Raw genomic sequence first — 23,435 nt, 5'->3', positions numbered from 1 at the left:
TCCTAATGAATCACCAAGAGCTTTATTTTATTTATTTATTTATTTATTTATTTATTTATTTATTTTTGGTATTACTAAAAGAAAATTAGCAGCAGTCAATTCAGACAAAGAAACAGTGAATCAGAGACTTTAAAGTATGTGAAACATTGAGAGACAGCAAGTATTGTAAAGTATCAGAATGCATGATATGTTGAAAAAATATACCAAAAAATAGGATAAGAACAGATATGGAAAGGAAGAGGAACTATGTATGTATGATAACCTATTGTTATTCTAAGAAATTTGTATACTATTTGAGAGGCAATCTTTAATGGATTCCAAACAGGACAGTAAGATAATCAGAGATGTGTTTAGAAAAACATGTGTAATCTACATGGGATTTAGGACTGAAGCAAAGATGTTGAAGATCAGGAGAGCAGTGTGCAGGCTGTGGCAACTGCCACTGTAGAAGATGAGCATCTGTCCCCAGTGTTGACAGTCAGAATGGAGAACATAAGACACCTTAAGAATCATTTCTGGATTAAACCTGAAAAAAATCCTAGAAATGACTTAGATACTAAGTTTTAGTATTATTCTGACTTCTCCAGGACCCCAAAATTTCTGAGATTATAGGGCCAGAGGCAGGAAGATCTGAACAAAGGACCCAGCGAAGGTTAAAAGGATGTCCATGGGAAAGGCATATAATGAAGAATTGTCCAGAACATATCCCAACTTTCCAACCAAATCTCCTAAAAGAAGCAACATTCTCCTTCATCCTACTTCTTTCTCCAGACCCTTCCAAGGAACCCCAGAAAGTATTTATAAAGTAAATCACCAGAAATCTGGTCTCGTTTTGCCAGTATCTGGAATTTAGTACTTGTTGGGAAAAATGAGAAAGGGGTGGGAGTGGTGGTGGTGGGTATATTTACATTCACAGAACAGTAAAGTCATTCAGGATCATAGCCATGAGTCTTTGTCGTGGGCATATTCGCTATCATAGACTAGGAATTCCTTAGAAAAGTTTTTAAATGTGTCTGTCTGATTCATCTATTATCCATCTATGTTTGCCTCCAAAAGGATTCCAAATACAAAACAGACACATACAGTTATCATGTGCCCATGGAGAAGCACTCACACAAATGCATACTAAAAATCCAGAAGAATTAACACCAAAGTGCTAATAAAGTGTTTTTAAAATATTCAAAGGTGACAATTTTATTGAAGATTTTCATTACATTTTTATTTCTTTTATATTTTCAGAGTGTCTACAATTTTTGTTTACAGAGATTTTTATTGTTTTTCTCATTTTAAAAAAAAATCTCTTTTCTCTTCTTTTCATTCTTTTTCTCAACTCCAATGCCAAGGCCCTTCTGGACAACAGCTGATCCTCTATACAGTTCAAAGTGACCATAGCTTGCAATAACCCCAGCTTATGCTCTCATTTCTATTAACCACCACTCACCTGGACTTAGCTAATTCCAAAGTGCCCCAAATCCTCATTCTTCTGAGTTCTTGAACAAGAAGTTGGATATGCCGCCTCTATGCTCTCTCTATGAGGTAGGCCTCTGTGCTACTCAATATAGCCAGAAAATTATGAGTGGCCATGTGCCCTGCTCCCCACTATGCTCCCTGCCCCCCAAACTTGCCTGCTCCTCTTTGGATCTGACTAGGACTCTCCCTTTAGGTGTTGATCTCAAATCCTGCCCAGGCCACTATTGCAACTGTACAGTGCCCAACCCATTTCTAGAACTGCTGTGCTTGGCTTGTAGGCTTCTTGGGTGGACATCAAGGCCATATCCAAGCTGTAGGATTTTTACTGGCCTCTTTCATGGTGGTGTTATATAATCATCTGACAAACTTCTCCTGCGGGACAACTCAAAGTCCTAGGGATGTGTTGTATCCACCTATGTGCTCTCCTCACTCTCTGAGGACTCATTTTTTCCCCTAACCTTGCTTCCTGGCCCACCATATGAGCCACTGGCCCTACTCAGTCTCATGGTCCCATTTGCTCTTGACTCTGGTCTGTGGTAACAAATCCTGATGTTACGTCACAGGCTCCTGGATGTTCTCAGCTGCTTCTCTTCCTAAAGCGTCTCTCAGATATCCTAGTGCCTCCATTGTTAGTCATACCATTCCCAAATAAGCCACTCTTTGGGAACTCCCCACACAGACTCCTGCTTCCCCCACACAGGTACAGTGGCAACTGGACCAGGACAGTGAGCAAGAGTTATTAGAATTAAACCCATGAACTCAATTGACAGGAGTTTCCTCCATAAATCATTGGGGTTAGTGACAGACAGGAATAAATACTTCCTCTAGAAAATGCAAGACTCTGGAAATACCTTACTCCTTGTCCGACTGGTCAAACAGTCCTTTCACAAAATGTAGGACTGGGCATGAAAATTCCTTTTTTATTTTATTTTAGTTTAGTTTAGTTTAGTTTTTGTGTCTTATGCAATTTTCCAGTCCCCATAGAACATCAATTTCCCCATTGATACAATGAGAGTACTAATAATATCCCTGCCTGAATCAGAAGCTGAAAGAAAGAAAATGAAAACTCTCAGAACAACGTGTGTCCTCTCTCTTTAATATAGGCAAATGTAGTCTTTTCAAGGTTTTACTTTCAATATTCCCCTTAGAGCCTCATACTCAAAAGAAAAGCAATTATTTCTTCTCCATGGAGTTTGTTTTGAAGAGGGAAATCCAGGTATATCTTTTTCCTGCATGTGAAATGATTGGGAATTCTGAAGAGGAAGTCATCTTTTTGAGCCAAATTATCTAACCTTATTTTATTCTTGGGTTTATTTTCTTTTGTCAGGCTTAAGCCTTTAGCAAGTATTCTTTAGATGAACTATCCTTGTTTCAGGATGCAGCAGACTATCAATGGAAGCAATTTGCTGGATGGCAAAATGGGAAGTAATAACTCGCTCACGACTACCTCAGGGTGTTCATTATAAAGTGAAAAACAAACAGGATGATAATATTGGAAAATGGGGAATGGCGATATATGGTCCTGTCATCTCTTTCCACATGAAGACTCCTCCACCAGTTTCATCTTCAAAGGATCTGAGTTGTATTTTTTTGTTGTTGTTGTTGTTAAAGAAGATCTTTTTCCTTAATACTGTCTTTCAAAATATTTCTATTAAAATCAGAATTGGAGGATTTTGAATGAAAAAAAAATGTGATCACTGACTCCTAGGGATCTGAAGTATGCATGTTCACATGGAGAAGACGAAGGATGCGCTGTCGGATCTGCTTTGTCTTCACTCCATACACGATGGGGTTGAGCACAGGAGGGACCAGCAGGTAGATGTTGGCCATGATGACGGGCAGGAGAGAGTCACGCCGCTTGCTAAAACGGTGCACCATAGACAATCCGATGAAAGGCACATAGAAGATGAAAACAGCACATACATGAGAGACACATGTGCTAAATGCCTTTGCCTGGGCTTCACGTGTCAAGCCCAACACAGTCTTAAGGATAAGCAGATATGAGAATGAGATGAGAAGTGAATCCAAGCCAATGGCAGAGATGATGACAATGAGGCCATAGATGACATTGACACTGATATCAGCACAGGCCAGCTTCATGACATCCTGGTGTAGGCAGTAGGAATGGGAAAGTTTGTTGGAGTGGCAGAAGGGCAGCTGTTTGATAAAGACAGGTAGGGGTGCCATTAGTGCAGCACCCCGTACCACAGCAGCCATGCCAATCTTGGCAACACGAGGCAATGTAAGCACAGTGGCATGGCGTAGTGGATGACAGATGGCTACATAGCGGTCAAAGGCCATGGCCAGCAGCACTGTGGACTCCATGCCCGATAAGGAGTGGATGGCAAACATCTGTAGCAGACAAGCATCGAACTGGATGGTAGTAGAATTGAACCAGAAGATGTCCATCATTTTGGGCATGGATGAGGTGGAGATGAGGATGTCAAGGCCAGAAAGCATGCAAAGAAAGATATACATGGGCTCATGTAGGCTGTGCTCGGTCCGTACAATGTAGATGATGGTCAAGTTACCTAGCACAGCAATAAGGTAGAGGGAGCACAACGGAAAGGCCAACCAGAACTGAGCCTCTTCCAAGCCCGGGAGGCCTATTAGGATGAAATATGTGGCACTAGATTCATTGCCATTGGAGACCACCATAGTGAAGAAACTGAGCAGTGACCAATGCCAGGCAGGTAGAGGCTGGAATGCAAAGATAAGCCATCGTCAGATCTTCCAGAATCCCAAGGCACACCTCCCTTAATCCTGATGTCCTATTAGAACCAAATTCTAATTCCATTGCCTACCCAAACTCGATCCCGTTCTAAACTCAATCCAATAGAAAAGAATTATATGCAAATTCACCCAGTCCTACTTACTAACCTCACCTATATAATCAATCTTAATAACAAGTAAAATACTAGGACAAAATTCTAATCATATTTTAAGTTAAATAGTTTTAAAAGAAAGGTTACTAACTGAGTATACATACATTGGTCTCAGATGATTTTTAAAAATACCATCAGTTCCTCTATCCTGTTCAGCCTTATGCTTTTTTATGCTTAATACTGACTGTGATTCTTACCATATCATTAGACTAATAAATTCCAAACCAAATGTAGCAATATTAGTATTAACAAAGAATCACATTAAAATTTAACCTCATCACTAATCTGATGACATCCCCCATTCCAGCCTTAACCCTGTTAACATTAACCCAATACTTAATCATAATAACTGTTTCAATTTTAGCCTAATATTAATAACATCCATTTTACTATGATAAATCCTACTGTAATAAATACCCCAATTAACTTTACTCTGAACTCTAACTATGCATTTCAACTTTGCCCAAATGTTCAATCAAAGTTTTAAACTTGTCCAGACCACTCAGATTATCTACAGTAGATACCACTGGTATTTTATCAGATCCCATTTACAAAGCCAAAGCACCAGCTCCAATATGCAGTGGATGTTAAATGCTAAGGGCTCACAATTCCCCCTTTATCCACAGACTTGTCCTTGATCAAATGGGAGGCACTTCCTCCAGAAGATTTCACAAGGCCCAAAAGAGGCTTATCTAGAGGCCAGTGACTGTCTGACATAAGGGTACTAAAGGTCAGCCTCCTTGTCTCCAGGTGGTAAAGATAGTGATGCTGGTAATTTAGAATTGCCAAACAGAATCCACAAAGGCTCCCTTTAAGTGAAAAGATAAAGGCTTACACTAGTTATGTATGTGTCCAAAAAGACATAGTATATGTATGGTTCAGTTTCAGGTATTCATTAGTGGTCTTTGACTATATTGCCCACATATAAAGGGGGACTACTGTATGTCATTTGAGCAGAAACCCCTTTTCTGTTTCCAGTAGACTCACTCAGTCTAAAACAGAGGAATTGACACAATTAGAACACTAGTCCAGAGCTGATGGCATTAGATAATCAATCTTATAGTGGAGTTCAGGCTGACTCTGAACTGAACCTGGCTATCAAAGTTATATAGAGGTAGAGATAAGAGAGATGGTGATAGAGGTGGAGATAGAGATAGATACTTTTCTGAGGGAGGAGATGTCAGACACTTGGGTTATCTCAGATTGCATCTCTAATAAGTTAACCAACCTGCGCTTCTTTGTAGAGCAAATATTCATGTATACTTACTATTTATTAGATTATTTAGACTAAATACATTGTAGTTTTCAAATATATTTACACACACACATCGGAGATAGATAGATAGATAGATAGATAGATAGACAGACAGATAGATAGAATGCCATCACACAGCAAATTGTTTCCAAGACCCCTACAAGTATGAAAACCCATGAGTGATCGATCAATCTACTTATATAAAATGACCTAATATTTGCATATAACCTCTGCATATCCTGCCAAATACTTTCAATAATCTCTAGATTACTTACAGTACCTAATACAATGTAACTGCTCTGTAAAGAGTCATTAAACAATACAGCACCTCTAGTATACCAACACTCAACATAATTAGTGCATCAGTTCCCCTGGAAACAGGCTGAGGCTGGTCTGCAGCTGAAGCCTCAGCCTTACTTAGCTTTCTTCCCTGCTCTATCCTGCTTTCCTCATGCTTTTCACATCATCTTTCCCTCAATGCGATGATTCATAGTTGCTCTTTCCATGATTTCAATCATTCATGGTCAACTGAGATCTAAAAATATTAAATGGAAAATTTCAGAAATAAGCAATTTACAAGCTTTACATTGTATGTGATACAAAGTACTATGATGAAATGTGCCACCATACTCTGGTGTACCTGGGACATGAATCTTCCTTTTACCTGGTGTATCCACACTATTTATCTTACTCACCCATTAGTCACTTAGTAGCCTTCTTGGTTATCAGATCTACTGCCTCTACTACCATGGCTTCAAAGTGCTTGTGCTCAGGAAACCTTTATTTTACTCAATGGCCCAAAAGTTCAGTATTTTCTATCATTTTTGATCCATAGTTGGTCAGGTCCCCAGATGTAGAACTCATGGACACAGAGGGCCAGGTGTGTGTGTGTGTGTGTGTGTGTGTGTGTGTGTGACTATGATACATGTGGTCAGAGCTTTAGGATTTGGCCCTTAAGTGTTGGGAAGGGACTTTGTACACATCCATTTTTCTATATATAAACTCTGAATTCCAAAATCTATTCAGTGTGTATTGAATTCTCTTTTGTGGTTCAAATTCCTAATTCCAAAGTCTTATTAAAAGTGTCTACCTGACTATCTCTCAAGCACTTCAAACTCTTTCTGTTCAAAAATAACCTCTTCCATGTCCATTCAGAGAATGAACTTTGAAGTCAATCCTACATTCCAATCCCAGGCATGACCTGTGTGACCTCAAATAAGTCATTTAAACTTTCTAAGTCTCAGTTTCCTGATCTTTAAAATGATAACAGCCCCTGCCTCATGGGGTCAATGTGAGAATTAAATGAGAAGAAGAGTGAAAAGCATTTAACTCAATACATGACAGAAGAAGCATAAAAAAACGCATAACTATTATTTAATGTTTTCCTCCAGTATGTCTTTCTCCTATTGTGGTGGCCTCGCCAGTCACACCAGCTACACACTCTGATCCTGACTTCCCTGCCTCTAGGATAGCCTTCCTCATCAGCACAATCTTCGTAATATAACTGCCAATTATTTTAAAAATGTGCTTGAAAATTCCAAATGGATTGTAGAATAAAGACAAAACTCCTTAGGATGTGGCTAAAGAACTGCCTTTCAGAATCTGGCCTTAGGCCTCTCACCATGGCCCCTGTGCTCCAGCCACATTGGAATACATGCTGCTTCATAAAAGTAAAACTGATTCTCGTGACTGTTTCATTTTGCCTGTTTTATTTCTCATCCTTTGATCAAGAGAAACGGTTCCTCCCAGACCTCCCTCCAACTTCCCACACTCATTTTTTATGTCCTAGCTTACTTTCTCTCTCCTATGTTACTTTTCCTAAGCTTCTTTCCCCTGGGCATAATTAAATGTTTCCTGCTCTGTGCTCCAAAAGAACTTTACTTAGGTCTCTTTTTATGCATTTACCCTTCTGATAATAAGAAATCTAATTATTGCTATATTCATTTTTCCGTGAATTTTAAACTGCTGAATGCCAAGCAGGCATCCTACTATATTTATTAGTGTTAAGTCAGTGTTTATTGACTATAAAAATAAATTTTATCAACAAAAGAATCCCCCAATGAGCATCTGAGGTTAACACGGTTAAGAGGGAGATTGGTCTGCCAAATGTAGGAACATTAGAAACTTTTGAGAGGGAGGAAAGAATGTTTGCAAGGTCAGAGCAGGGTGGTCTTAAGTTTAGAACAAGAATCTTTAGGGTCAAACAGAAGAGGCCTTTCTTACTCAGGGAGCCAGAGGGCACAAGAGGACATGCAGAAAACAGAGTAACTGCAATGCCTTGGCTTTAATAAATGCAAAGAGGATATGAAGCATAGTTTGCACCTGATAGAAAACCTAGGATCCCTCACCTGAAAATATTAGCAAGAAGGTTCTGATGCTCCAGAGGGCCAAGTATCCATGCCATCCACCAGTTTCACATGAACAGACATGGTAGAGCAAACAGATCCCCATAATAAAAATGTGCTGCATTGAAAACATATTGGTGGGCCTAGGCACATTTCCACCCTGCTAAGTTGTTTATCTACAAATAACAGGAAAGATCTGCTGCACCAGGTGTCCCTGACTCAGTCAGGCTAGCAATCCCCTAGCAGCCAACAATCTGCATGAGACAGGGAAATACCTGGGATGCCAAATGACCCTCCCAGTAGTTTATGGTGTTGGAAAACCATGTAGTTCAGCATAAACACCCCCTCTTGGCTTAAACCAATCAGTTCAAATGAATCACCCTCTTGTAGTAACCAATCACCCCTACCCAACTTGTTCCCGCCAGTGAATGTGCTAATCAAGTTTTAGAGTTGTTGTTTGATTTTCCCCCGCGGTGTGTGATGATTTGCTAAGAGATGCTATGATGTATGTGGGGATCCCTGCCTTCTCTAAAGATTGTATAAAACTTCTGCAAACCCTGGACTCGGGGCCTCTCAGCGTCACCAGTTGCTGTGTGTGTGTGTGGAGGACTGAGCTAGCTCGCAATAAACACCTCTTTGCTGTTTACATGGGGGGGGGGGAATGTATTGGTGGGGCTGGGATTGTGGCTCAGTGGTAGAGCACTTGCTTAGCATGGGCGGGACCCATGCTAAAATAAAGGCATTGTGTTGTGTCCGTCTACCAAAAAAAAAAAAAAAAAAAGATTCCCCCCCCCCTCTCTCTCTCAAAAAAGAAAGAAAGAAAGAAAGAAAGAAAAGAAATTTTTTAAAAAAAACGTATTGGTGGTCTGGTGCAGTGGCTCATGCCTATAATCCAAGCTAACTGGGAGGCTGAGGCAGGAGGATCACAGTTTGAGGCCAGCCCTGGAAACTTAACAAGACTCTGTCTCAACGTAAAAAATAATGAGGGCTGGGGGTACAGTTCAATGGTAGAGTGTCCTTGGATTCAATAACCACCTCCCCTCCATTACCATGGTGGGTAGAGTAATGTGGTAAGCAAAATCTTGGAGCTAAGAATCTTCTCCCTAAAGAATGCAGAGAATAATAATAACCTCATAGTGCTGCTATGAAATTATATTATATGGCATATCAAAAGGTGTTGTAAAAACAATCACAGCGTGCAAGCACTTTTTTCCATCAAAAAAAAATGGAAAACAAGATCTATGAAGATGTTTGAAGTTTCCAAGAATTTTTCATTTTGCCCAATTTGTTATCTTAATTACCACTCAACCTCTGGCACACTCATTTTTTCACCAATAGACACACACAGTGATAACAGTTAATCTCTCACAATGGCAAGAATGGGCACTGATGTACAGATGCCCAAAATCTAAAAGGGAAGAGTCAGCTGACCTTGAAGAGGGATATGCATAAGTAGCACAAAATGGGCTGCTATTGCTGGAAGTTGAATACCAATCTGGACCCAAGAAGACTACAGCAATAGAAAAAGAAGAACAGAGAGGGAGCCAGCCAGAGAGCCCAAGTAGTGCTCTTCAGGCTGCCAGCCCTAAAGCATCTCAATCTCACAGTCTCCCCAAGAGGTAGCAGAGGGCAAAGAGAACTCCCAGGTAGCCTTCCAGCCTGAGCATCTGTTAGTAATTAAAACCATTTGCATGCACTCAAAAGATGCTTTGAGCTCAGAAGGAAGTTGGAACTAAATCACTCTGTTATGAAAAAAAAAAGCAGAATTAAGGAAAAATAAACAAAGAAATCATTTTTTTTTCTTTTTCTTTCTTTCTTTTTTTAGAAAGCCCACACACTGCCCTAACCCCCAAGGAATAACTCTGCCCTTGAAATCTTCTCTAAAAAGTCAAACTATCTTAGCAAGTCCCAGGAATGTTTCTTGGAGAACCATGAAGAATATCTTAGCCCTTTCTCAGAATGGGGAACAAGGGAGTCCCCAGCTACGGAGTAGAGATTCACTTTGAGGCCCTCAATTCTCTTCCTTCCTTCTTTCCCTCTGGCCTTCAGAACTCTGCCAGCTAGAGCCAGCTTAGCACTCATCCCCTATCCAACCACTTCTCATAGATCCATGGAAAAGCACACAGAGAGGAAGATGGCACTCTTCACCCTCTCTTCTGACCCAAGGAAACAATGAAATCACCCACAACACTGATTCTGTTGTTTTTAATAATACTTGAGCAGATTTCATTATATACCTACAAAATGCCAGACACTATACAGTACCTACTGTATAATATTATCTCTAATCCAAGAGCAACTCTGCATGAGAGGAGTTTTGTGTGTCCTTTCTACATTGTAGATGAAAAAACTGAGGTTCCAAGGAGTTAAACAGCATTCTCAGGGTTTAACAGTTGATTAGTAAAGCAGAAACTTGACCTAGACTAACTCCAAGACCTGTACACGTTGCCTGATCCAGGCTCCCTTTAACTGTGCTACACCCTCTGAAAGCTAAAAAAATCTTCCCAGGAGGTTAGGTAAAAGAATAACTTGATAGGTGTAATACCTGGCCCAGGTATAATCTCAGAGGGAAACCAGGAGGGCAGAAAGAGGACTCTCCTGGACAGGGACTTGAGGCGGCATCCTCCTCTTCCAGCCCCAACTCTACTGTCTGTGACACAGGGAGGAACCATAGAGGAGATTAAAAGATTTGTCCTCCGCCAAGTATCTCCTTGCTATCTAATTAGAACTTCTCATCAACCCATCAAGTTAGTATTATTAGTCCCATTTGGCAGATAAAACATTGAAGGTTAGAGCACAGAGTGGCAAATCTACATGTTTTCCAAAATGCCAGGCTACTGCCCTGCTCATAACCCAGTGTCCTTAAGAATAAATAGACGGGGGCTGGGATTGTGCCTCAGAGGTAGAGCACTCGCCTAGCATGGGCGGGACCCGGGTTCAATCCTCATCTCCACTTAAAAATAAAGGCATTGTTTAAAAAAAAAAAAAAGAATAAATAGGTGATTTGTAAGAGCTATTTCATGTTCTCCATTGAATCCAAAATTCAGGACCTTGAGTCCAGATGCCTTTCTAGAATTCAAGACCTCCAGCTAGCTCTCCCCACTTAGGTTCAATGTGAAAGGAAAACAAGGGGTAATGGGAGAGGGGGTTTATGGTGTCTGTCATTATCTGGATACACAATGTCTCATGCCTAGAGTATGGGGACACTGGTGCTACTTCCAGATTTAATGGGAATATTTGGAAGCAAATTTTTTTGGAGGGAATCTTAGACATACCTGGGAGCCTCTGATTCCCACTTCCAACCCAGGGAAGGAAGGCAGATCTCAGAAGCAATGCTGTGGCTGGCAAAGACTGCAGGGTCTTTTCACAATTATTGGAGGAGACTTTATCCTAACTCTTCATGAGGACAGTCTTGCCAGATCACATCCACCTAAATTATCTGCACCCAATGTGCTCCATACCTTGCTTAGATTTGATGGTGCAGATAAACCCTTGAAGGAGTTTGGCCATTATTTATTTATTTTTTTTTTTTAGAGAGAGAGAGAGAATTTTTTAATATTTATTTTATTTTATTTTATTTTTTAGTTTTCGGCGGACACAACATCCCTGTTTGTATGTGGTGCTGAGGATCGAACCTGGGCTTCACGCATGCCAGGCGAGCGTGCTACCGCTTGAGCCACATCCCCAGCCCAAGGCCATTATTTTTTAAATAGCCAATATGAGACTGGAAAGATGAAATAGTGAAACTGATAACTACAAAAAGTTGAGTGAAATTTCCACCTTATCCTACTCACTCAAGTCAAACTGGTCCCCTTCCATTTCCATTCTCCTCATAAGTAGGATCAGTCTTGCGAAGTTTGACCTAGTTATCTATCAATGCCCCATGGAGTTAGGCTACCTTGTGCCTAACTGAAGGCAAATGTGGAGCAGGAGAAGCACCTGATTTGGGATTTGGGTCAGTACACATTGTTTTCAGCAATTTTTGATTGCTAACTACTATGTTCCAGGCAACTCATTAAGCACTGGGGACACTGAGGTACAGGGGAAACAAAGCACAGCTCCAGCCCTTTAGGTGTGGGGAGAGATTGAGGCAAACATACAGTTCTCACAACACATTCTGATAAGTGCTAGGACAAGGGTAAGCATCAGGATCTTGGAAGCAAAGACAACCATGGCTCACCATATTTAGGCTCAGAGGGTTCCATAAAGAGGTGACACTGAACCATGGCTTGCAGGACCGGTTGCATTTAATCAGGGAGCTGGGGTGGGGGAGGGCAGAGATAGTAGGATTCAGTTAACAAAAACATACTGTTGAAGCTGGAGATCAAAGAGCATATACAACAGATGAGATCATGCTCATGCACCTCATATACCAGGAGGACAACAACTAAAAGTAAATATAGAAACCGGAAAGAACATTTCATATACATTATTTAGTCAGCAATCAAAAAGTGCATTAAGGACCAGACAGAGAGATGGATAGAGAAAGATAGGATCAAGACACAATAGAAAGCTTCTCTAAAGAGGTGACAAATGACTGAGAGCCCTGTGGTGAGAAAATGCCCACCACTCTGAGATCTAGGGAAAGCATTTTCCAGGCAAAGGAGACAATAGAAGAAAATGGTATTAAGGTCAGAATATCTTGGGGAGCTCGGGGAACAGAGAGAAGCTCAAGATGGCCAGAACACCAACAGCACAGGAGAGTTTAAGAGGAGCCAGAGGAGACAGGGGCCAGCTTGTGTCACTATGATTTGCAAGACATGATAAGGAGCTTAATTATGAGTGACTGAAAGGAATTTAAGCAACAGCCTTTGTCTACTTTGTTTTTGAAAGCATCCTCTGGCAAAGGCGAAGACTCAATGTAAAAGAAACCAGACCTTGTTTGGAAAGCTGCAAGGCTCTAGTGTGGTTGGGGTAAAAGTGCAAGGCAGGGAAGGTTGCAGTGTGGATGCTGAGCTGCTTTTTAAATGGACTGAAAGATGAACCCTGATCCTAGACACAGACTGAGCCAGCAATGAAGCCCCAGAAAGATTATTAAATCAGTTTCAGCCACAGCCTGACTCCTGGTACAGAGTATAGAATGAGCCCTGTTCCCACTCAGAGTTCCCCATATGCCCCTAGCTGCAGCCTGATCCCCAGTCACACACTGAACTTCATTCTTAAAATTAGGGATGGCCCTGTCCACACATCAAAACACAATCTAACCCAAATCAACCCCAATCTAACCCCACCCCAATCTGTTCTTTGTCCCTACTGACATTTATACTCTTGCCAGCCTCTGGACAGGTACACCAGTACACTGATTATTGAAAAATTGGTTGAAAACTATGCTTAGGCAACATTTATCACCTGCCTACTTCCTTTCATCACACAAAAAGAAATTACTGTCTGTCCTCGAAGTGGATGGCTTTTCCCACATCCCCAGCCCCACCCTTGTACATCTGGTTCTTCAGCCTGGTTTCTCGGTCTCTCGGAAGGACTAACAAATGATCTCTAGCCACAAGTAACCCACACACCCCTACAGCCCCTGGTCTCTACTCACCTCAGCTGTCCTGAAGGGATGGAATGTGTGCCTTTTCCCCCCCGGAACTCTTTCTAAAGAGGTCTGGGAAATTGCACTGAAGCCCTGCCCTCTCCCTGTCTCCACCTCCTCCTCTAGACCTCTCTTGCAGGGATTATTTATTCTCTCTCTTCCCTCCTTCCTCCTTCTGCTCCTGCCTGCTGGGGGTGCAAGGTTATGTCCAGAGGGTCCATCAGCATATGCACCTCACTAGCCAGTTTTGGTGTGAGTTTCTTTCCCAGCTTCTAAGTCCTAGGAGGATGTGCCTGGGGGTATAGAGAAGGAGGGGCAATGTGTAGAATGGGTCTCTAGAGTCCTCCCCAAATGGGCTTCTGCCAGTTTGGATACTTATGTCAGCTCTCAGTGTGCAATGAAAGCAAGAAAAGGTTAGAAGAAACTCATTTTTATGCCCAGGGTGGTCTTGAGAATCCTTCTGCCAATTTCTTCACAGGCTTATCAAACTCAGCCAGAAGAAAGGCAAAATTAATTTGCAGGAAAACCCTATGATTGACACCCATTTCCACCCTGAAACTTTCTTTACCCTCTGCCTTCTTTCCTTTTGTGGACCATGGAACCTAAGGGGTCCATCCTCCCTTCCCCAAAGTGCTAGGAACTCCTTTGTCTCCCAGGTTCTGGCTTCTGTGTCTGACTAACTCATACCAGGGATCCCCAGAGACAGTGCCTCTGTCTACCACTCCCTGGCCTTGGTCTACTGAACTACTGGCCAAGGCAGGAAGATATGGTTTTTTAACCATCTCCTACCTGCAATACCAGCCATGTAAGACCAATGCCCTCTGGTGTCTCTCTTAAAGGCAAAAGTAGTAAGAACATATTTTAGAAAGTTAGAGAGTAATTTGAATATGAAAATAATATCTTAAATTTTGAAGTAAGTTAAAACTGTTTATAAATAAAGCAACATGTTTTTTATTTTGTTTCTCGTTATTTTTCACTGATCAATGTCATAGTTGAACATTTTAATTCACAACAGAGGGCATGTAAACTCAAACTATGCCAAAATAAATCATGTGAAACCAGGCCATTCTGTCTCAGATTTTATCAAAATTACCAATCACAAAGTCTTCCCAGTGTCTGCAGAACTTGTAGCCTGATAGCCCCTGTCATCACCCTAGAGCCACCTCTGCTGCCTCCATTAACCACCCCCCAGGCTTAGATGGTGAAAAGACCTAGGGACTCTACTTCCAACCAAGATGAAGAAACAAGAATCTCATCCACCTGAAGGAATGAAAAAGAATAGAATAACCATAAAACGATGGTTTGCAAGACACTAAACATCAGGCAACAAAGGACAGTGGGACACGAGACAAGGTAATCGAGTGAGGTAACCTCTACAGCTTACCTGTTTATGAACTTAAGAGAGTTTTCATGCTGCATCAGAAAAAGGGAACCAGGCTGTCTACAGGGCTCTCTGAGAACGGAAGGTGGAGTAAGGGTTTAAGACCAAGCCAGTTAGAATTTGAAGGTAAAGTATCAGAGATGAGAGATCTTCATAGAGAAAGAACACATAGAGAGATACATAGAGAGAGATAAGCAGAGGCTCTTCCTTCAGAATTCATCTGAGTAATAATCACCTCATCAGGTGAGTGAGTTACCTAAAGTGAGGGGAAGAATCTCATAAAAAGATCAGTGCTAACATTGTCCAGTGCTCAAGGGTAGTGACTTTCTACCTGTCACACTAGAAAAACCTCAAGATCACAGGGCATACTTCAGTACTGAGAATATAGAAGGATCATGCCTCAGTGGTAACCAAGTTCCACCTAACAAATCTCAGAATGAGACCCAAAATAACCAAACTAGTTCCAAGCTACTTAAAAGCCTCTTGAAAAAAATCACAAGAATATCTATAGGGAGAGTAAAATATTTAGATGTAAAATTTACAGTGTCTGTAAATGGATCAATTATTAGGTATGCAAAAAACATGACCCATAATGAAGATAGTAATTACCCATCCAAACCTAGCAAGAATTAAAACAGATGTTAAAACTAGAAGACACAGACATTAAGATGATTTTTATTACTGTAATAAATAGGTTCAAAAAGTTAAAAACAGACATGAAAGATATCTTAAACCTAACTTAAAAGTAGGCATCATCATTTTAGATAAAAATGTAAGACTGCCAGGCACAGTGGTGTACCACTGTAATCCCAGAAGCTCAGGAGGCTCAGGCAGGAGGATTGCAAGTTCAAAGCCAGCCTTAGGAATTTAGTAGGCCCTAAGCAACTTAGTGAGATCCTGCCTCAAAATAAAAAATAAAAAAGGCTGAACATATAGCTCAGTGATTAAGTGCCCCTGAGTTCAATCCTTGGTACCAAAAAAACCAAAAAACAAAAAACAAAAAAACCCACAAGACTAACAATGTGCTGTCTATGAGAAAAATACTTCAAACATAAAAACACAAATAGATTAAAATAAATAAGAAAAGATAGATCTTGGTTACACCAATCATAAGACATCTGAAGTGATTTTATTCATACAAGACAGTAGATTTCAGAGCAAAGAATAGTGACACAACTAAAAACAAGTGACATAATTACAATAAAAAATAAACAAATTCAAAATTATAGTAAAGAAATTTCAATACTTTTCTCAATAATTGATAGAACATGCCTAATAGTAAAAGACTGAATTTTTTTCCCTTACTATGATAAATAATAAAGGCAGTTCATAGTCACCTTCTCTGTGTCCTGGTATTCCTGGTCAATGCAATAAATCAAAAAAACCCATATTTTTGTGATGTATTTGTGTGTGTCATAAAATGAATTTATATCAAAAATGCTATGCACAACACACATATACCCAAGGATAAACAGCACACATGCTAAAAGGCACAGCCATCCCAACACTACACATTCCACAAGATTGTGCACCGCATCCCACATTTTACAAATATGAGGAAAAGACAGAGGTGACATTCTCACCAGGCACACATAAAGACATTTCCCACCATACAGATGCATATATCAGTATTCTCATATAAATACACAACACATACCAACTGCCATATAGTACATAAACACAGGAAAGGCACAATCAGAGACATTATTCACGAAACCTATATTCCAAGATACAGCTACTACACTCACTAGAATACATATTCTCTCTCTCCTTTTCCCCTCTTTCTTTCTTTCTCTCTCTTGTGAATGCACATGTACACACACACACACAAACACACACACAAACACAAAATACATATGTCCATATATACCACACAATCACACCCACAACCAGAATACATGGTGTCCTTATGAACTTACACAGATGAATATTGGCAGATTCAACACATACACACACATGCATAAAAAAAAAAAACTTTAAACTTTGTGTCAACTTGCCTCCTCTCTTAATACAGTTTCCCTCCAATTACTGTCCCCCCATTACCTTCACTAACTCTTAATTATGACTGTGTAACCACTACAGGGTACAAGCAATAAATTTTATAGCCAACACAGATTAGCTGATGTGAATATATTTTGGCAAACAAAATTAAAAACCATATATCAAGTCCAGAATGAATCATGAGATATAGCATTTATAGTCTTTCCAAGCCAAAACCATGTGTATTTTCTAGTTGGAAAAGAGGGGGAAGTCAAGGTCATCATAACAGAGATTAGAGCGGTCATTTTCTAGAATAGCCTGTCCAGACTGGGTCATAAATTCTTCTATATTGATAAATCCCTAGAGGCAGAAATATAAGGTCTATTTAGGTAACTGGAAGCAGTGATCCCAGTGGGTTGGTTACTCCAGTCACCAAGACATTTTACAGATTCTCATCCTCTCTTCTCTGGTAGTGTTCTGGACTCTCAGGTGAGATTCTTTTTCATCTGCCACCTTGTGAGAACATATGGACGACCCTTGAACGGATCTCCTGGGTCTTGGCTCCATAGACAATGGGGTTGACTACGGGTGGTAGCAGTAGATAGATATTAGCCATAACCACATGAAGTAGGGTGGTGGGACCACCCAGCCTGTGAACCACTGAGAGCCCAATGAGGGGCACATAGAAGACCAGGACAGCACAGAGATGGGAGATACAGGTGTTGAAAGCCTTGAGTGCTGCCCCTTGAGAGGACAGCTCCAACACAGCCCGCAGAATGAGGATGTAGGAGAAGCCAATGAAGAGGGAGTCCACACCCATGACTGAAAGGATGATGAAGAGTCCATAAACCACATTGACGGTGGTGTCAGTACAGGACAGCTTCATAATGTCTTGGTGCAGACAGAAGGAGTGTGTGACAGTATGCGTTCTGCAGTATGACAACCGCTTCAGGATGAAGGGCAGTGGGAAGAAGAAAACGAATCCCCTGGTTAGGGCAGCTAATCCAATCTTGGCCACAGTAGGCCCTGTCAGCACAGAAGCATGTCGCAATGGGTGGCAGATGGCCACAAAGCGGTCAAAAGCCATGGCCAGCAAGACAGCTGATTCCATGGCTGACAGAGCATGGATAAGAAACATCTGGGCCAGGCAAACACTGAACTCAATCTCCTGAATGCCCATCAGGAAAAGGATGGTCATCTTGGGCATGGTGACAGAGGAGAGAACAAGGTCGATGGTGGAAAGCATGGCCAGGAAGAGATACATGGGCTGATGCAGACGCCTCTCCATGCGAATGATGAGGATGATGGTCAGGTTGCCCACAGTAGCCAAGGCATACATAAAACACAGTGGGAAAGCCAGCCAAAAGTGTACATCAGGCCCCACACCAGGAATTCCCACCAGTAGGAAGTAGGCTGGGTGGACCAGAGTTCCATTTGAGAAAGCCATGACAGGGACCAAGGGACCAAGAGCTATGCCTTCTGCATCCTAACTTCAGAGTCTAGGAAATAAAATTTAAAAAAAAATGGAAAAACATGGTTCAGTCATGGCTCAAAGAAGAGAAAAAACTTGTACACAAAAGGCATTGGAGCAGTGACAGTTGCAAACAGGACTCAGTACATCTAGCAATTCTATACCTCTGCCTCTCTCTGCTCTGACTCTCCTTATACAAGCTTCCCTGAACATTCCAAACCTTATCTTTACCCTCCAAGGTCCCAGCACTGCACAAGCAAATTTTAATCCTGTCCTATTAGTCTCAGCATGTGAACGTCCACTCATAAGACATATAAAACAATTTTCATTTTCAAAGCTGATGTGTCTCACCAGGCCATTGCTCTTGTCCACTCCCCAAGAGAGTTAAAAGGTTTCCACTAACCTTCCACTTCTGGGGCATGTCAGTGTTAAGGTGGGTTTAGGTCCGAAGTCTGAGAGTCCAGTTTGTGATTGCCTCTAAGACCCACTATAACCAGATTTAGGGCAGTATTTAAAGATGGACTTATGTTTACCTCTGTGTGTTTTTTCTCAAGCTTCTCTGATAGAATCATCAAAAGTAGCAGCAAACACCGTTCCCCCCAAGGACTTGCTCCAAGAGAAACAGAATTTCCAGGGGAAGGGCCCAGAAATATGTTTGGAAAAAACATTTAGTTCCTTTCCCCTACATGATTATTTTTTCAATCAGAGAAAATTGGGGGAAGTTTTTCTCTCTGGAGAGTGGTAAGGTAGGGGTAAAAAGGAATTGTAATTCCAGCCCTAACAAACAAGAGAACAGAATCTGCCATTGAGATCTCTCAAGTCAAAAATTGTACTTGGCTGGGGTATGACATGGAAACTAGATGCAGCCTGGACCCAGAAAGAGAATCTTTCACTGCTGCTGCCATTATCATCTGGAGGTCACAGGCACACCCTATCTTTCTCCCTCTCTGCATGGTGATCTTGCATCACCCAGGCTCAACTTCTCTTTCTACACAGACCACTCTGTTCTAAGCCTCTGTCCTGAGATTCAGCCATATAACCTAACACCTGCTTTCTTCCCAAATAACCTAATTGGTCTCATGCTCATTTGCCCCCAATAAGATCATTTTCAAACCAGTGCCTCAGCTCTGGTCCTGAGCTCAGTGAGTAGACCACCCAGCACCCAAGTCACCAAGGTCAAGGCAGCTAGCCCCATCTCCACTTACCTGTCCTTTCACTCCTACATGTGACTTTACTTTTGCAATTAATCTGTTAGGGCTTTTCCTCTTGTTTGACATAAGTTTCCTGCTTCCAATCTCATTAAATCAATCCCTTTGTCCTGATTATGAAAAGAGCCTTCTAACTCACCTCCCTGCCTCCAAACCAGCCTATTGCAATCCTCCTTCCACACCACTGCCTCTAAACAGCAGGACAACATATTGAGTGATTCCGGAGACTTTGAGACAAAGTGGGAATTCCATAGTCTGCACACAAACCTCTTCCCAGTGTGGCTCCAACTTAACTTTGCAGCACGGCTTCTGGGTTTCCTTCTTTGTTACCAATTACCAATGCAAACAACAACAACAACACAACCCCCTCCCCCCCCACACACACACAGAGAACACTTGACATTTTCCCTGGAAATTAATTCCCCTTGCCTTGCTTCTTAAGTGAAGGGTAGGAGGCAACTCAGAGTCCTGTTCAAAGCTTGGAACTGGCCTCACAGAGGTTTGAAGAAATTCTTCTTTGGCTAGGTCACTGAACACAGGGTAGGGTCTGGGCTACTGTAATCTGGAAAGGCTGCTTACTGTCAGACCTTGCCAAGCAGAGCAGCCAGACTGCTCAGAGGTCGGGCTCCTTCATGTAATGAGACCTCTGTGCAGTGCTCAATCTGCGCATATTTCCCAAAGCCAAGCAAGCCTCGCCTTGCCTCCTCCATCTGGTCTAAGCCTGGCACATTCACCATCAATGTCTCTCTGCCCAAGGGCGCCACGTATATATAGCTTCTCTGGGGACCCTCAAGAGTGCAAGCAATGATGAGGAGTGAACTGGGACCGACAGACGCCTAAGGGCAGCTGAGCCCTGACTCCTAACCTAATTCTTCTGAGGCCAGTGTAGGAGACTAAGGGGAGTAGTAGTTGCGTAGGATGGGGGGAGCGGGGAGAGGAGGAATGGTCAGGATGGAAGAGAGGAGTTAATGGAATGGGAATGTGGACGCACCAGAAAGCGCAACGGGGATCCCGCGCTTGGCTTTGAAGGCACTATCCAAGGGGATACCAAGCTGCAACAGGGACTCTCGCGCGTCTTGATGCTGCCCTCTTATGGTCACAGGGGGGAGTTACAATCTCGTAGCTGACTCTGGGCAAGGCCTCTTAGGATGAAACCTCAAGGGCCAAGACTCAAGACTCAAGGACTTGGGAGTCTGAGCTCCTCCTCCCAGCACTACCTTGCACTTCAGCTCTTCCTCCCTTACCTCTCATGCCAACCTTTTCTTTTTTGGGTCACCATTCATTGCTCACCTGTCCCTCCAAAAAGAGACAGTGTAGTGTGTGGTTTGAATATGGGGCTAAAACACTCATGAATGATATGGCCACCCTAAAGCTCAGTTTGATGTGAAAAATAAGATAATAGCAATTCTCCAGTGAATGTTTTTGTTTATTATCAGTTGAAACAACTGCTAAAGGAGTCAGAGGAAACCCATTGAGATAGTGTTACAACTGCCTGAAGTTAAGAAGGAGGAGTGTGAGGCCAGAGAACAAAAGGTCAAAAGGTCCCTGGTTCCCTTAACAAGTGTTGGGTGGGGACAGAGGCTTGAAGGCAGCAGAGTGAGTGGGTTGGGAGCAAATGGAGAAAGTAGTTGAAGATGACTCTTTAAGACATTTGTATGTGAACAGAAGGAAGTGAAATGGGCAAGACTTGAAGAATTAATAGCTCCACAGAGGTTGAACACAAGTAAATGTCAGCAGAATGGAGTTAATAGGGAGGTCACCTGTCCTTCACATTTCACACTATTGGTGGGGTTCTTCTAGGCTATGACCCAGGTAGACCCTCTGTATAGCAACCATGAGCAATTCTACTTGATCCCATAGTTTCCATCACCCAAACAGGCCAGACCACTCCCTTAAACTTAAGATATAATAGTGTGTGTTGGACATTGAAGTCCCTCAAGCACTTTAAACTCAATACTTAACTCCTTATCTCTAAGCTCCTTCTCATTATCAACTAAGCTTATTATTTCTGATGCCCCAGTCTGAACCTTGTTCTCTGTTTCCTGTCTTTTCCTTCTCTTCTTCTCCTCTTTCCAGATGCCATGAGGTGAGCGATTTTGCTGTGCCAGGCCTTTCCCTCCCCTATGACATTCGGCCTCACCCCAAGAACCAATGGAATTGAGTGACCATTCACATAAACTTATAAAACCATGAGCCAAAATAAATCTTTCCTCCTGTAAGTTGATTTTTTTTCAGGCGTTTTGTTGCAGCAACACAAACTTGACTAACACAGTTGCCCAAGCCAGAAATGTTCAAGTCATCATTCTGGCATGCTCCCTCTCTCTCACCTCCCTCCCCACCATATCCAATTAGTCATTAAGTCCTCTTTTTTTATGTACTAGAAATATTGTGAATCAGATTATTTTTCTCTATCTCCTTCAACTTTTCTCCAGTCCAAGACAAGATAATCTGTTGCCTAAATCATCAGAACAGTTTATTCACTGGTCAGTCTCCCAGAAGAGCTTTCCTACCAATCCTTTGTCTATACTATGGCAGCGAAAGTTTCCAAACACAAATTCAGTTCATAGAAATTTCCCACTGCTTTAGGAATGGAAGCTGGAAGTTCATACTCCATAACCCAGCTCATTAGAACTCCATGAGCTATCTTAGTGCAAATTACTCATCCCCATCTCTAACCATTCTACCTCCTTTTTTGTATGCTAAGTCCAAGATGTACCAAAAAAGTCCAACCACCTAAATATGGCATACTCTGTCATCCTCTGCCTTCATGTACATTCTCCTCATGGTAAGAACACTCATCTCTTCCTTGTTCTGATTCATTCTTACTTTCATTTATCTGTTTAAATATCCTTCTTAGATTTAGGATGCCAATTCAGATACTAGGAATAGGAATATAAAGAAGAGATGCCACACTGAATCATTATGATGAAGAGGTCTGATAACAAACATAGCAAAGGTAGAGATTCTAGAGTTAGCTTCTAGTTAGCTTCTAGTGGCAGGTTTGGGAGTAAGATCTGAAGTTGGAGTGAAAAACTCCACTGGAGTGGAACTGCAGGGTAGTTTGATGATGTTGCTGGCTGTATCATCATGTGGCTCCCAGCACTAAATATTTTTTAATATGTCATTTTCCTATTTAAAACAGGTTCCTGTCACATTTTATTGTTATTTTTGGTCAGCATTTTGGTTGGCTTCAGTCCCTTGCCTCCTGCCTCAATTTTCAGCTGTCCACATCCATAGCAATGGGTCAATAAAATCACACACTATACTGGTATGAGGGCACTATATAGTCTTTAACACTATAGAGCCTATGTTTTTTGTCCACACCTTGTGAATAATTATATAACGCAATTACATTGTTGGTACATAACATATTCTCACAGTAGAATTTATAATGACATTTTTAAAGTTTTTTTTTAATTTTTTGCATTGTGGTCATATAGCAAACCTAAAAAATTGTATATTTAAAAATTCAATTAAATGATATTTAGCCAGGCACAGTGGCACATGCCTGTAATTCTTATGGTTCTTTTAGTAACTATTGAAATAAAAGTACCAATGTGATTTATGGAAGGTAGCCTGACATATTTAAAGAAAATTTTATACTCCCCAGTAGAGAAATTAAAAAACACTACAAGAAGCCAAAAAAATAAGACAATTAACATAAGTAAAATGTATCAAACGCAAATAATAAAGATAAAATTGGAATGAATAAGTTAAAATAATAAACAATTAACAGAGTTTTTAAATGGGACAATCAAATAGATCTCTGGGGGGAAAAAGATAATTCTTTCAGAAAAATATAATAAAATGTTGGCAGACACATAATATTGGGACTAAAATCCAGAAAGAAAAAAAAACACTCAGAAATCAAGGGAAATGAAAATAAAGGTACTACTTTGTGTAATTC

At 41.3% G+C, this 23,435-nt stretch overlaps 2 protein-coding genes across 2 annotated transcripts; both read right to left on the bottom strand.

Annotated features, from left to right (window-relative positions):
• Positions 1-3,174: 3,174 nt before the first annotated feature.
• On the bottom strand, positions 3,175-13,519 carry Or51e1 (olfactory receptor family 51 subfamily E member 1). The gene is made up of 2 exons (XM_076844034.1): positions 13,498-13,519; positions 3,175-4,170 (listed from the first exon to the last, which is right to left on the bottom strand). Exon 2 carries the CDS (start codon positions 4,126-4,128, stop codon positions 3,175-3,177), a length of 954 nt encoding a protein of 317 aa, XP_076700149.1. The 5' UTR covers positions 4,129-4,170; positions 13,498-13,519.
• Positions 13,520-17,351: 3,832 nt separating this feature from the next.
• Or51d1 (olfactory receptor family 51 subfamily D member 1) lies at positions 17,352-20,265 on the bottom strand. Its single transcript, XM_076842199.2, has 2 exons — positions 20,116-20,265; positions 17,352-18,335 (listed from the first exon to the last, which is right to left on the bottom strand). The coding sequence occupies exons 1-2, from the start codon at positions 20,263-20,265 to the stop codon at positions 17,352-17,354; spliced, it is 1,134 nt and encodes a 377-aa protein (XP_076698314.2).
• Between the last annotated feature and the right edge of the window lie 3,170 nt (positions 20,266-23,435).

The sequence above is a fragment of the Callospermophilus lateralis genome, chromosome 2, assembly GCF_048772815.1.
Source record: "Callospermophilus lateralis isolate mCalLat2 chromosome 2, mCalLat2.hap1, whole genome shotgun sequence".
NCBI classification, from domain to species: domain Eukaryota; kingdom Metazoa; phylum Chordata; class Mammalia; order Rodentia; family Sciuridae; genus Callospermophilus; species Callospermophilus lateralis.
This window is presented reverse-complemented; position numbering and strand designations above follow the sequence as displayed.